Raw genomic sequence first — 14,929 nt, 5'->3', positions numbered from 1 at the left:
AAATCCTCAGTCAAATGGTCCATTGTTATTTCTAGTTTAAAAATTTAAAAAAGCTTAGTGGAATCTTACAATTATTTTTTTCCCCTAAATCTTCAGAATTTCATGTCAATTTAAAAGCAAAAATAATGGAAACTCTGTCTTAGGTCTTGCTTGGATAGTTTGAATGCTCTTTGTGATGACTTTGTTTTTTTACTTCCATTCTTGTTCATTTGGTGCTCCTGGTCATGAACTGCTGACCTACACTGGTCCGTTTAGCAGCTCATGGAATATTTATTCATCTGTCACCTTTGTCTTAAGTAGCTGTTGGATAGCAATATGCAGTCCTGAATGCTTCCTATTGCGCATGTACATCATCAAAAGTTTTTGTTGAGTGCCCAACTGGGAAAAGATGTTCCCTGCTGTTTGAAGTTCACATTCTGATCCACATCTGAACCCCTAGGAGAAATGAGTCTATAATTAACCTTTAAAACTGTCTCCCCATGAATGTACTGTACATAGAATCTGACCTTTTAATATTTTTCTAGGATCCACAGGAATTGCGGTAGTAAAAGGGAATGAAGTTAAATCGCTATTTTGTTTAAAGTGCTGGTTTACCTCAAAAATAATTGATTTGAACTAAAATTTGCTTCTAGGAGCACTATATTGCTTTTAATAAAATTCAAGTTTGCTCTAAGATTTAATTTACGATGAATATCTTGCATATTTATTTCAGAATACTAAGGCATGAAAGCTGATTCAATCCATATTTTAAAATAATTTGCTTCAGTGACAAAATTAATCAAACTGTTTCATAAGGCTAGTTGACATGACGTGTTTATATTGATTTTCAGGCATATTAATTGCCTTTTAAAAGGATGGTAGTTCAGTTAATTTGCCAGAGGTTTTGTTTAATATAGATTAGCACTTACATAGTCATATCGAACATGGATTTGCAATGTGAAAATTTATTTGCAAATACTGTTTTGATTGTTACTGGTTTAGGGTTTTTTTTTCTATTTCTTGAGTAGTTCTAATCTGTTCTAACCCCTGCTTTTTGTGTCAAGTCTTTGCCAGCTGCCATGATGATGCAGCCCCAGCCAGTGGTCCTGATGCCCACTGTATATCAGCAAGGAGTTGGATATGTGCCTATAGCAGGTATGTTTTCTGTCCTTGAAGACTCTTAAAACTTTCACATGAAGGGTTTTACAGAAATAATTACCAAGTTTCTGCTGGTTTTTGGATGGAAGCTGTAAATGACTTTGTCCTTAACTACTTTTCCCATGATAGATTTTTGGGAGGAGAAGAGTGAGCGAATTAAGTGTAGGTCTGCTTTCAGACCCCCTGTGTGGGTTTGATTAAATGGATTAAAATGACTATCAAGTTGGAACAAGTATCTTGAAGGCTTCTCTCTTTGAATATTTATTTTAGACTTACACTTAGTTATTCAGTAACCTGACGTATCTAGCAGACTGCAGTCTAATGTGTGCTTATTTAAATGGTGGCAATCCGTGTGTGAAACTGTTCAGACTTGAGAAAGTGCACCAAATGACTTGTGCTGTCAGAACTGCAACTTAAGTAGCTTGTAAAGAGGTTGACTCTTCTGTGGTCTTTGAAGATGCTTTGTTGGAAACTTGCTATGCAGCACGTGAACTGTAGCACAGTGAATGAAAAATGTGAGGGAGCTCTGAGACAGTTACATAAATACATCAAGAAGAGCTAAAGCATGTAGCTTCAGTTCTCTTGGTCTGTGTAACGCAAGTTTTGGACTGGTATAGAAAGATGTGTTAACTTAGGTATTACAATTTTTCTGTCAAAGATGAAAAAATTAAAGTATGTAAATGAGCTTGAATTTGCCCTACTTAGATAACTGATAAGTAAAGTTCAGTTGGGTTTTTTTGTGTGTTTCACTTACAATGAACTGGAGCTTTTAAGAGCTGTATGAACACATTCAGTAATATGTGTACTTTCTAGGGAAAGTAAGGTATAAATTTACATATTTTGAATTTCTTTGCATATAAGTGTATGAATGAGTGATAGAGTGCGTGAGACATAATTGTAGTACTAAGGACTGACAAAACAGATTTTTTTTTTTTTTTAAACTTAATTCCTGATTGAATTTAAAATTTCATTCTCTGTAAAAACAAACCTCCTCAACAGAAGACAGGATATGTAACTTAAAGAATCATACCTCCTGTTTCATTTTTATAGAGTTCAGTTAGAGCAAAACATGGAAAAGTTTGGTTACATACTTGATTCCCAGACAAAAACATGCCATTTGCTTAATTTAAAGTGGTTTTATCTCTATAGCTTAATTCTCAGGATTTAAGTCTTGCTTGCTTTGCCAATGAACTAGTTTCAACTTGTGTGTACATCCTGAAGTGTGATTCCATTGTGGTAAGCCAGACTTCTGTGTAGCTTTTCTGTATTTGAATTACATGCCATATCTTTTTTGCTTGTAGGTTCATCACATCCCTATCTACTGAAGCAGTTAGTGAACCTCATGCATAGTTATCTTGTGTATGGTTAAAAGAAAAAACAATAGCTGGGGTAGTACATAGCAATGTAGTAGGAGGTGCTATAGAATTTCTCGAACAGATCAAAATGAGAATATTCATATTGCAAAATTACTGCGCTAGCCAGAGTACAAATGTAGAAATGAGAAGAGATTAGTTTCAGATATAGCTGAAACTAGATATAGAACTGAACAGGTAAAACCGATACTAGACCTTCAAAGTTGAAAAACAAGTACAGTGGTGTTTATCTTTTGTGTTCTGTAAATTTTGTATTTATCTTGAGAATATTTTTCAGTAGTACTTATTAAATCTACTTGGGCAAGTGAAGAAATAACTAATATTTAACAGATGATAGTAATGCCTTCTGTTTTAGCATATAAGAATTTGCCTTTATGTAACAATTTTATTGATCTGTATGTTGGAGCATTGCCCTTCTGCAAAGATCCAGTGTGTTTGTTTTAATTATTGCTATGATAATGTTCTGTATTAAAAATTCTTCCTGATTCTATGACTTGTATTTTTAAAGCATTGCAAAGTCCCACCTCTCAATTCAAACTTTTGTTCTGGGAACGCTTGACTGTATTTTCTTGACTTTATAAATGTCAAATTTCTTACAAGACACCTTTAACTTATTTTTTTATACTTTTGATATTTTTTTAACATTACTGTGCTTTGTGTTTGCTGTTCTAGAATTTCTGTGGGCACCATCAAAATTTCTCAAAGCACTGTGAGTTTTACAGCTTTTGCCTATTCACTAATCAATGACCCACTCACAATAATTAGATGGATGATTAGGTTTTGACTTTGAAGCTGACTTGACTTCAGAATACTTTTATTGTTTCATACATTTAATTGTATGGCTTAATAAAAGTAATTTCAAATTATAAAAGGAAGCAATAGTGCATCTTGGAAGATGTGGAGTATTGTCAGAATGTTTCCTATATATTGAACTAGATGCACCTCCTGGATTCTGTAAACTCTTTCAGAAAGGTGCATGCAAACTACTGTTCTTCCCTGCCTAGCTGAATTGATTGTATCTTCTGGGGAAACTCTGTTGGTACACTTTCTTTGGAATACAGTACAGGGTTTCCTCTCTTCTTGAGGCTGCTTCACAAAGGGCAATGATAGGACATCAGTATGCTCCACAGGAATATGTCTGCCTTCTTCCTGTCTTCTTAGATCAATTTTTTTACTTATCCAGTTAAATGAGTGTAGTCAACAAGCAAATTTTGTTTCCTTCAGAAGGGTGGAAGAACAGCATTGAATAGTTTATTACATCTGAAATAGAAGAGATTCTGCTGCTGAGTAAAACTGTTAGAATCTAAGTCTTAACTATGATGGAAATATAGTGGGTGAACTAAAATGCTTATCCATACAGTTTAACAGTTATTAACTGTCCAAAATAGTTGTGCTTTAAAGAGAGATTCTGTTAAGTCAAATTTAGCTATGTCACAAAGGCCATGCTGTTTTTTCTGTAACAGAAAATTTCTGTTCCAAACTTCGTATATGTAACTAACCTTCTAATTAAGGTCGAAGCAACTAATTCCTCTCACACTTACTCTGTTGTAGAAGCTGAGGTAAATAGCAGTAGCAAGCAGTTAGTCACTGTGGTAGGCGAACGAAGCTTGAAATCCTAACACAAGTAATGCCCTTTTCACCACATTTGATGGTGATGTTACAGAGCTGTGATGAGAGCAGAAGCGGCCTTAGAATATTCTTGCACCATGTTAATTAATTTCAGAGGTTTTTAAAACTTCTGACAATAGTGCTAGTTGCTACAAACTGTAGTTGCCATAGATGATATATCTATGGATTGAGTTTGGGAAAATTTGAACTTGTCAATCCTATTGCTCTTCTAAAAGTTGAGTTTATCTACCATATCTCTCTTCCTGTTTCTTTTTCTAAAGATTATTTAATTTAGGCTGTAGAATATTGTGCTATACTAGTTGCTTACAGTCCAAGCTGATCGTGTGTCAAAGCCAATAAGCTAAAGAAGTTAGTTCTGTAAGCAAGCTATATTTCTTATCAGCTAACTGTTCGTGGGATAAATAGGAAATCTTTGTACTTATAAACACCTGTGTAAAAACTAGGTTAAAACCCCATGTGTTTGAGCCCTGTCAGAATCCAGAATATCATTTTTCATTGAGGCAAAGTTGTGTGTATATGTACATTACTCCTTTAGGTGTCTGTGTTGTGTTTCATGGGTTAGCTTCTGATGTTATTGGTATTTGTTCAGAAAACCATGTATGTATGTTGTCCTTTGTGGGCTATAAAATATAATCCTTGCTGCAAACACCTAGTGACTTATTTTGAAAATATTTCCTCTAACTGTTACTTCTGTAAAAACAGCACATTTAGGAAACTTGTTCAGAGTGCTGAAGCAAATTACTTGGGAGACCGAATCCTTATCAGCGTTTGGTTTTTTATATAGGCAGTTAAGGTTTTGCCCAATTGCCTCAGTTTATCCAACTTTCACCTGTGGAAGCTAAATGATCTGTTTCCTTTTAAAAATAGATTAATATTTCTTTCCCATGTCTTATTCCTTTCCCCTTGCCCCTTCATTTTCACCTGTCTTTAGGGCTTGAGTACTTTGCTCTGGGTAAGTTTCCAAGCTCTTTTTTCACTCCCATCCTCATTGACTCAAGAGTCTTTGCATGAACTCATGTAAACAGCTTTATTTGTTACAGCAGACTGTATCACAAGGTATTGCCGCTTGGATGTCACAATAGAACAATTTAATGCATCTCCTGGAAATTGTTGAACCCCCTCTAACCTCTTGGAAAGTCTTTAAAGGCATTTGCTCAGCTTCAAGCTATAGTGATTGAAGTAATTGGTGATAATGGTGTTGATGGATAAAACGTGATGTTAATATTCTTCTGAAACTGTTGTGTGTCAGTGAGCTATTCTATGTGATAGTACTGGTTTCCTAGAAGAGAAACTTTAATCTTGGAGTTGTTCTGCTATTGCAGGGTTTGGGGAAAAGCAGGTAATGTCATGACTTTTTGTACACTTGAAAGCGAAGAACTCAGTCCTGCAAAGACAACAGCCTGCCAATTGCCTTCTGTGAAGATGGTAAGATGACATAGAAATGCCATCTTCAAATAACCCTTTTTTTCATCAGTGTGTATCTTTCATGCATATCTGCTTTAGATCCATGTCAAGTTAAGCATCTGACTAGAACTCTAAAGGCAAATTATGTTACAGGAAATAAAATTTCCTTCAATTTAGACTTACTTTACTATGACACCTTTGATTTTTGAACTGTGCAAAGATATTGTGACTTCCTTAATTTTGATAAAAGTATTGGTCTTCAATCAAGGATGTTCAGAAAATTCTAGAACTGCTCCTTGTGAGAAAACGTCACTCCTTGATGCTCTCAGTTTCAGAAAGATGCTGTAAATAAAACTGATGTGGTTGTCACAATGCATTTGGTTTATTCAGAGCAGTGGAATTGTAGAATTTTTCTGTGTGTCCATACCCCCAACTTTTCTAGTAGTTTGCAAAGAAGCAACATCTAAAAAAAAAAAGAATGAAATGATGGCATGCATATTTTAGCACTGATTTTTCTTCTGAAGCAAATATTAAGACCCATTTGTGGTTTTTTTTGGTTTTTTTTTTTTTTTTAAAAATTGATACTGATTTCTTCCTTTAAATGAAAGCATTTGTGCTGAGAAGGTTCCGAAGTTTACTCTGAAAGGGTCTGTGCATGGGACAATAATAACGAGTTAAGAAATTAAACATAAGGGCACTTGACTGAACAAGAAAATAAAAAGTGTGTGATGCCTTGTGTGCAGTTAAAAAAGTTTACCCTGTTAATTCTGCTTTGACGCTTCCATTGCTGCTTGTAACAATCGACTTGTTATTGTACATACTCGTTTCATGTATTGGAATGTCACTGCTTATGCCAGCATGTTTGCCATTGCCATTTCACTGAACTGGAAAACAGTGCTCCATTCTTCTGATTTATAGCACCTAATATCTGAGAGCAACACAGGAGTGTGCAGTTCCATTGATAGTGGATTCTTAAGTGGTTTAGTTTCAGTTTTCACCTGTTAGTGAAATGAGTTGCTTGACATGTAAAGCAGCTTTTTGCTGAACATTGATAATTTTGAAGTTTATTATAACTCTCTCTAATGACTGCATATATATATATATGTATATTTGCAAAGTTTTAGTGCATAGTTCTTTATGCTTAAGTCTTCCTTACTCTTTGTAAATCAGAAATTATGAATGCTTTTAGCCTGAGTGCAGAGCAAAGCAAAAAAACAAGGAACTATTTAAATTGGTATTCGTATAGCTTGAATGTTGAGTTTTGTGAAAAGCAAGCATTTATTATGGAGGTATTTATTAAAAATCACTGTGATGCTAACTTCCATTTGTATACAGTGTAGTTGTAGACAGCATAAGCTAATTCTAGAACTGTAAGAGCTGAGAAAATGGATTTTGAAAATTACTAGTGAAAAACAATACTATAAAGAAATTTCTTGTCTCCAAAATTGAATATATAGATTGAAAATGCTTTTTGAATACTGCCTGTACAGATGTCTGGCTTCATAATTATCGTGTTTTTATGAAAACAGTAAGAAAAACTGTAGGCTAGTCTTTATTTATTTATTTATTTAGACACTGACAAGGCACTGAAACTTTTTTGGTAAGCTCTAGAATGCTGTGGTACTTGAAGTGAGCCTTGTGTTTGATTTGGATTAATGTTTTAAACTGACATCCTGTATGGACAGTTCCTACACAACTTAAACTGATAGTTGGATAATCTTAGAATGTTGATGACATACTTCTAACACAAGCTTCCTAATATTTTTCAGTAAAACATAATTTCTATTGCTCTTTTCTTTCAAGTACTTTGCAACTTTTATTTTTTGAGGCCATACATCTTTGTTCACCTCTTGTAAATGCCTAGAATGTTTGTAGGAAGCATGAGGAATGAGTTGAGGCTTGTTGAAGCTATAGAAGAGGCAGTCTGAAATGCTGCTGGATATGATTATTGGGTAAAGTGTATTTGTAGTGTTGGTGAGGACTTCACAGTGGTCTGCCTCTAGGGTGCACATATGGTCTGATTTGTCATATATTCAAACACATAGTGTCAGACAGGATGCCAGGGACTATGGTCCAAATGGCATAAGAAGCTCTAGAGCTAAAATTTAAGTCATTGAGGAAGAGGTGATATCCGTGGTAGTGGTGTGATGCAGATGGCTGTGCAGAGACATGGTTCCAGTGTGTAGGTAATAAATTTATGGTGAGAGGGACATTTCTTTAGTTGCCAGCATGAACCATTTCAAATAGATGCAACCTGTACATTAGACTTAAAGCATCTAGGTTCCTTTCTCCTGCTAATAAAACTTCAGATGATTACAAGGGGAATTGTAAAATCAAAATTGGAGAACGTTGATCAGTATGGAAGTGCTTACAATTCAGTAATGTATACCTTCCGATAGGACAGAAGTCCAACTTGAGGAAAGAAATAGCGAAGAGTACATTAGATAAAATCACAGTTGTAATGCACACAGTCAAACTATATTCAGTTACGGTACCTTGTCAGCCACAGTTGATGTAAGTTAAGATGGATTTAGCTGATCCAACCTTGAATATGAATTTTAATATAGCATTTTTAATGCTGATAAAAAAAGATAATCACAGAGATGCTAAAATATTTGTGCAAGTTAGCGAGCATAGACGTTTCTGATTTAATAGTTACAGGTTAAAGAAAATTTTGAAGAGACAAGGTAAGTATTGAAATTGCTCCTTGCTATTTTTTTTAGATGTTAAGTCTGAATAGAAGTAGCATGATACAGTTGCAATATATTTGATCACTTATGTACTTTAGTTATTATGCTAAGAGAGATGAGGCTGCAAAGAGGCACACTTGAAAACTTTGTTGGTTGTAGATCTTTATATTGTTATACTTTTGAGCAGTTAGAATTCAGTAGGGGACAAGCAGCTTTTGATCTACTCCTGAGTAATACATGAAACCTTGTTCAAAAAGTTTCTTATTTTGAAGGTGCATAATAGTGGTGATGCAAATAGTTCATCCTTTGTTTAACTTAAGGTAAAAAAAAAGCGGTTAGCTGCTCAAAGTAAATGCATGCCCAAAAAAACCCCACAAAAACCACCACCAAAAACAACCTCCCAAAGAAACTCCTACTCTTGGAGAATCCTAAAAAATTCTCTGCTGTAGAGTAGGTTTCTGCCAAAAAATAATTGGTAATAAGGTTGGGTAACAAATAAAATGTGTAAGGAGTTGAGAAATATTTATTTTTAAAAAGCAGAGAACCTAGAATCATTTAGGAGATTAACTTACTGTAATGATATAAGTATGTAAGGGAGTACAAAAAAACCCAGTTGGAACATGAAACCATAACAGGGGGAAGAAGAAAGTGTTTGATTTTGTCCTTAGGAAGGAATGCTTTTTTTAATGGAGAAGGAGCCTCGGATTATAATTTTAGAGTTTAACAGTAGTTGTTAAGATGATTGGTAAGAAAATGCAGGTAAGATAACATTTATTCCCAGTTTTGTATTTTGGATTTTTTTTACCAAATGCAGTTTGTAACCTATTGCTCAATTAGCTCTGCTTTCAGAGGACTGGAGGATAGCAAACTGATTTTTTTTAAATCTTTTTTTTTTTAAAAACAGTTCTAAAGTAACTTTTCCCTATTGCATAAACTGGTTAAAACCTATGGAGATTAGAATGAGCTGATTTAAAACAACTAACTAGGTAAACTTTAGGAGGAGGTGACATGGTTATGTAGGGAAAGCTTATATTTTAGAAATTCTAGGTGTATAAGTATGTGGGTAGGAATGATGTGGTCTGTGTGTATCACCTTGCCAGCTGCATTTTGAAAATGTTATTTGCTAACTACTCTTCCTATCATATGATATTCTGATACAATAAAAGTCCTCTTGTGATTAAATAGCTATTTTGAAAAGCTGATGAACAGATAGAAGTGGGAATGGTGGGAAGCCTTTAGTGGGGTGCATTGTATTTTTAAAAAACTAATGAAGGGAAGGGGACTAATAGACAATTTGTCGAAACAAAACCTCCTAGCAATTTTTTAAGTGTCTCTGCTACAGGTTGCAGAAGGATCCCATTATAGTAAATGGGAAATAAAATCGCATATTAAGGCTGGTGTTAAAGTATTATCTGTAAAGAAGAATCTTAACTAATACGTATTTGGTCTCTACTACGCATAGAGATACTGGAATTACTGTAGACAGTTCTATGAAGCTACCAGGTGAATAGTGTTTGAAACAGTGGATAAAATGCTTGAAAGCAAATAGGGAACAAATACAAAAACTTTATCATGCTGCTGTATGAAGCGGTGCCATGTTTGCATCTAGATGCGGGTAGTTCTCCTCAGCCTACCTTAGAAACAGTACATCAGAACTGGAAAAGTAACACACAAAGGTGTGGGACCAAGATAATCAGGGGTCTGATGCTACTTAAAAAGTTAAATATGCCATTTTCAGAAGTGATAACAAAAGGCTCTAGATGTATACTATACCTGGTTTCAGTTTTATAAAAACAAATGGTAGCTCTTTCAGCAATGGATCTATGTTTAATTAATGGTAAAAGTTGTTAAGGGACAAGGATGACAAGGGACTTTTGACTAGTAATTTCTCTTAGCAGGAATTAGAAAACTAATTTTCTAAAACTGTCTTTATAAACTGACAGTGCTTTAATTTTACACAGACCTACAAGAAGTTCATGCAAAATGTCAGATTAATTTTGTTCTCTGACAGAGGAACAGGGAAAAGCAGTCTATACTCCTATAGGCAAAAGGGGAATTGCTCTTTTGCCACTTTGTGGCTTTGCAGGCTGAACTGGATGGAACTTTAACCAGGGAAAAATATCTGCGTAAAATCTGCTTATGAGTATGGTCTAGTCTCCTAGTGGATCTAAGTACTTTGCTTTCCTTTGAATGCAATGGAGATTGCATTCAATGAATTTCTAAATACCAGCTATGTATATTGCTGATGTAAAACCATCTTTTTCATCACAACATAAATACAGTAGGAACTAAAATATAATGGGAGCGGGGGGAAAAAACCCCACACCTCTCTGTGGTGCACTTAATGTTGACTGGTGATTCATGTGTAAACCTAGTTAATGCAAGTTGTACCTAAATTTGAGCTGTACCTGTTGCCATACTGTAGTTTACTGCTTCTGATACATAACTTGGGCAGAGAACCTGTTCCAGACAAATGTATTCTAATTGCAGAGATTATACCTAGGCTGTTGCAATCTTTTGTTTTTTCTGGACTATGTGTTAAAGTAAAATAAAACGCAGAAGTTGGTGGGTTGGGGTGATTCATGAGCTGCTTTCTTCAAAATTTTTTTTTAATTTTTTTTTCCCCACTCATGTATACTTTGATTTTTTTTTTTTTTTTTCCTTCTTCTGTTTTTTGCCTGCAGGGATGCCTGCTGTCTGTAATCCAGGCATGGTACCTGTGGCAATACCACCTCCTGCAGTCAACCCTCAGCACCTGTGTAATGAAGAGGACCTGAAATCTATCCAGGACATGTTTCCCAACATGGACAGGGAAGTAATCCGCTCAGTGCTAGAAGCTCAGAGGGGGAACAAAGATGCAGCTATCAACTCCTTGCTTCAGATGGCTGAAGAATCATAGATTCCCGCTTCCTGCTTAGTCCCCATCCTCGATGCCACTTATTTTTACTTGCCAAGCCAGGGATTTAGCTAGAGGAAGAATTTCCCAGCAGCTTTCTGTTAGCACATCCTGTGTGAAAGATTATACCCCTTTTCTCCTTGGACATTTGAATCTTTTTCACTTTCTTTCTCAATCTGTACATACTCAATTTAGCTTATGTCCTACAATATAGCATTGCAGCAACTTTATTATCAGCTGGGCCCTGTGTGGCTATATTCTGATGGGGTGGGGAGTAATGCTTCTTATTTTCCTTCCTCTCTCCCTTTTCATAAACTTGTTCTTACTAAGTAACTCTATGCAGTAGAATATTTACTACTGTTTGTTAGATTGAAAAAGAAATTTCCATGGAGGGCTTACTCTTTAAACATAACTGATTTGTTAAAGTATTTAGGTTTCATCAAGCAGCCTATTTCTGCCAGAAATTAAAAGAAAACCCTTTCCTTGTCCTGTGGTGTTTAGTTATTGCTGTGATATATTCAACTGTTTCTGATTGAAGATTTTTAATTTAATAAGATAAATTTCTTAGGTTGCACTGTTGGTATTTGTAATCTTCTATTCAATCTAGTCATTGGGCATCAAAGCAATATATTATCTGGTGTGCATTTAGGGCTTTATCCTCTCATATAGTATAGTTGTATATCTGTAAAATCTTAACAGGTAACTTTTAACTCGTACAGTATGTATTGCTGTAGCAGAGAAAAGGACTGAACCCTAATGTACTCTCACAGTTAATTACACTCTACTATTTCTGCATTCCCATGGCTATTTCAAAGGATAAGTGCAGAGGGAAAGATTTTTTTTACCTGGAGAATTACAGAAGCCATAAACAATTATTTAAAGTGTTGTCTTACATTAAAAAGCAAAAATCTATGATTTTGTTACAAGGCTTCATTCCTTACACCTATATTTCAGCAAAATTATTGTTTTATTTTAGTGAAAAAACTATTGTATTTTTTCCTGTAATCTGAAATAAGCAGTGCAAAAAGTAGCTTCAGAATCTTTGAATGGCATTATCTGATGCTCAGTGACTTGTTAGACTACGGTTGCTGGAGTCAATTTATTATTTGATGCAGATGGAAATAAATTCTTTGTGAGAGAAAATGTAACATATCGGAGTTATAGTCTGATCCTCAGAGGAGGTTGGGGGTTGCTTGTATTTATTGTTAGTGTTATTTTTTTCAGATAACAGTTCATTTTGAAGCTGCAGAATCTTACAGTATGCATGTTACACTTGTTGGATAAATTTCTGCAGTGTCTGTTTTTGTAAATGGTAAAGTAATGCACTTTAAATAGTATGCACCAGTTTATTTTTCCAGTGATGTGCAATGTTGCTGTTTTATCTTTTTAATATTTGATTTCAAATACTTTCTACAATAGCCATAGATCTCTGTATTTTCAAGAGCTGGAATGAATGTGCATTTGAAATCTAGGCTCTTGAGTGATTTGTGAGAACATTAAAGCCAGGTTTGGAATAGGGAAAAGGGACCCGTATTCTCTTGTTCCCCGTACTTTGTTTCATGTCCCGCACTTAATATATTGCTCTTTATTATCTGCTGAAAAGCTGATTTTTTTTTAATATTTTTTTTTTCTCCCCACCTATGTTCAAGAAGCCTTTAGGTAGCACTGGCAGTAGAGCATGAATATTTGGGTTTTTATGATTAAAAGTGATAGTGAAACTTTTAAAATACAGCACCAAAAATCATACCAGTTTCTGACCTTTTAAAGCTGTCTTTTCGTAATGTATGATTTTAAGTTTTGTTATGAATCCCTTACCATCTGAAATTTACCATGGAAAGCATGACTGTCTTTATACATCCTCCAACTGGTTTTTCAATAATGAGATTCAAGGCTGAGGATTCTGTGTGCTTTAGTTGTAGAGTCACCACATTTTTATTTTCTAAAATAAAACGGGTGTTCTTCGAGAAACTAGTTTTGCCCCTTCCCTACAATCATGGTAAATTTTGTGATTGAGTAGACATAGAGGCGTTTAGTCTTTATAGCACAGTGATTTGTGACATGGTAAATCTTGGTAAGGATTTAATGCTTAGATATCTCCAGGAAGTGTCCCTTGCTCTAAGTTTTACACAGATAGCATGAATTGCTAGGGATGGAACAATTCAGGGAAAAATGTATATATTTAAATTTTTATATTAAAACGTTGGGATCCATAATACAGCTTTTTATAAAAGCAAGTGGTCATGGTTCAACTTAATGGCTGGTAAATTGTACTGCATCCTATTACAGCTCAATTCAGGCACAGAATAAACACCTTTCAATCCCAACCACCAGGAGGGGTAAGTGTGAATGTTAGATTATCCAGGTTTATTCATAAACTAGCCTCTGTGCCTCTGAGGGAGGCTCCTGTTCTTAGAAATTTTTTGTTTGTTTTATTCTAGGTAAATGTTATGCAAAACAGAGTAGATGTATGAGTTGAAGGTGGGATACGTAGGAGCAGTATGGCCAGTAGATGGATTTCAGCATGTTATACTAAAATACTGCTCTGGGGATTTTTTTTTGTCTTGATTTAATTAAGTATTATAGCTGAAACTCTTATGTCAAGATGTGCTACTTGATCTTGTTAAAAAGAACAAAAGACTCATCATGCTTTTTAGTATACATATCCTCTCAGTCAAACTATTCATTATCAGGTTTGAATTGGAGAGAGATGAAAAAAGGCAGGGAGTGTTTAGTTATTCTAGGGTCTGTGAAATTAAGGTATTGGAACTGAAAGTCTATTTCTTTATTTAAAACAAATAAATTGTCACTCATGACTGTAGCTTTTGACAAAATGCTAATGGGATAATACTGTGTTTGCTGCTGCTCTTCTGCTTAACAGCTTCAAGCAGCTTGCAGCCAAAGCCAGCTGTGTAAGACTGGCATCTGCTTGAACGTTAGTGCTCTTAGTACTGGTTTGAGTCCTACCAAGAGCCTAAACTTGGTAAAGGTAGGAACATTTTTTGTCTAGCTAGATCCTTGCTACTTTCTTCTCTACTGCTCTTTGCATCTGCTGATGGTACTGAATGTTTGGGGTTTTTTTTCCCCTTATAAGTGTTATTGCTTGTTTGGTTGATATGTAATACCATACAGAGGATGTTTTTTGCTGTAATAATTCTGAAGACATTGTTTCTCTGTATTGGGGTCCAGTGTCCAAATGTGTTTCTTGCACTCTAAAGTACATTAACTTTTTCATTCTAATTTAATAAATGTATCATCTAAATGAAAGTGTATTATGTTTCTGTTGGAGGGTACCACAGTTTGAATCTTTGTCTATAGACTGATCTAGAATTCAAGTATCACTGTCTTTTATCAGCCTCGTGCATTAGTTAAGTTACACTGGTTCTTCATGTGATCATCTGGTGGGACTAGTACAGTAAACGCTCAAAAGTATTTTAAGCATTCATCTCTAGGTAGATGCCTGCTTCTAACTCTTTCACCTTCTAGGTAGATGCCTGCTACTTTCTCAAGAAAATCTTACAGTATTGCAGGTCTAGAAGACAGAATGAGGCAGAAGTGAGGTTGCATTGTTTGAAGGACGACGTTGGAGGGTAAGGGAGGAGGGAAGAACAGTGTGGGTATGGAGGAAAAGCTCTGGAGTGTGAAGGGATTGAGAACTCTCTAGATGAGTGGTGTCCAAGAGTTCTGATATTGACCTTGTAATGTGCTGTTTTAGTTACAGTAAGAACTGGCTTTATCTGCTAGTATGTAATTAATGAACTTTGAACATTTAGTTTCGATAGCATTCTTTTTAATTCTATGAT

At 35.1% G+C, this 14,929-nt stretch overlaps 1 protein-coding gene across 4 annotated transcripts in view; it reads left to right on the top strand.

Moving 5' to 3' along the window:
* Window positions 1–14,393, top strand: part of TOLLIP (toll interacting protein) — a 29,841-nt gene extending 15,448 nt beyond the window's left edge. For 2 of the 4 annotated variants that reach the window (XM_075754899.1, XM_075754902.1), the window contains exons 5-6: window positions 1,044–1,134; window positions 10,918–14,393. In XM_075754899.1, the coding sequence (XP_075611014.1) occupies window positions 1,044–1,134; window positions 10,918–11,132 (306 nt within the window). In that variant the 3' untranslated portion in view covers window positions 11,133–14,393. Of the gene's footprint in view, window positions 1–1,043; window positions 1,135–5,070; window positions 5,092–10,917 lie in introns of all 4 variants that reach the window. The other 2 variants (XM_075754898.1, XM_075754901.1) reach the window with 2 other exon arrangements.
* Window positions 14,394–14,929: the final 536 nt, after the last annotated feature.

This window comes from Balearica regulorum, chromosome 5 (genome assembly GCF_011004875.1).
Source record: "Balearica regulorum gibbericeps isolate bBalReg1 chromosome 5, bBalReg1.pri, whole genome shotgun sequence".
Taxonomy (NCBI): domain Eukaryota; kingdom Metazoa; phylum Chordata; class Aves; order Gruiformes; family Gruidae; genus Balearica; species Balearica regulorum.
Note: the sequence above shows the minus strand (reverse complement) of the source record. Positions and strands in the feature narration are given on the sequence as shown.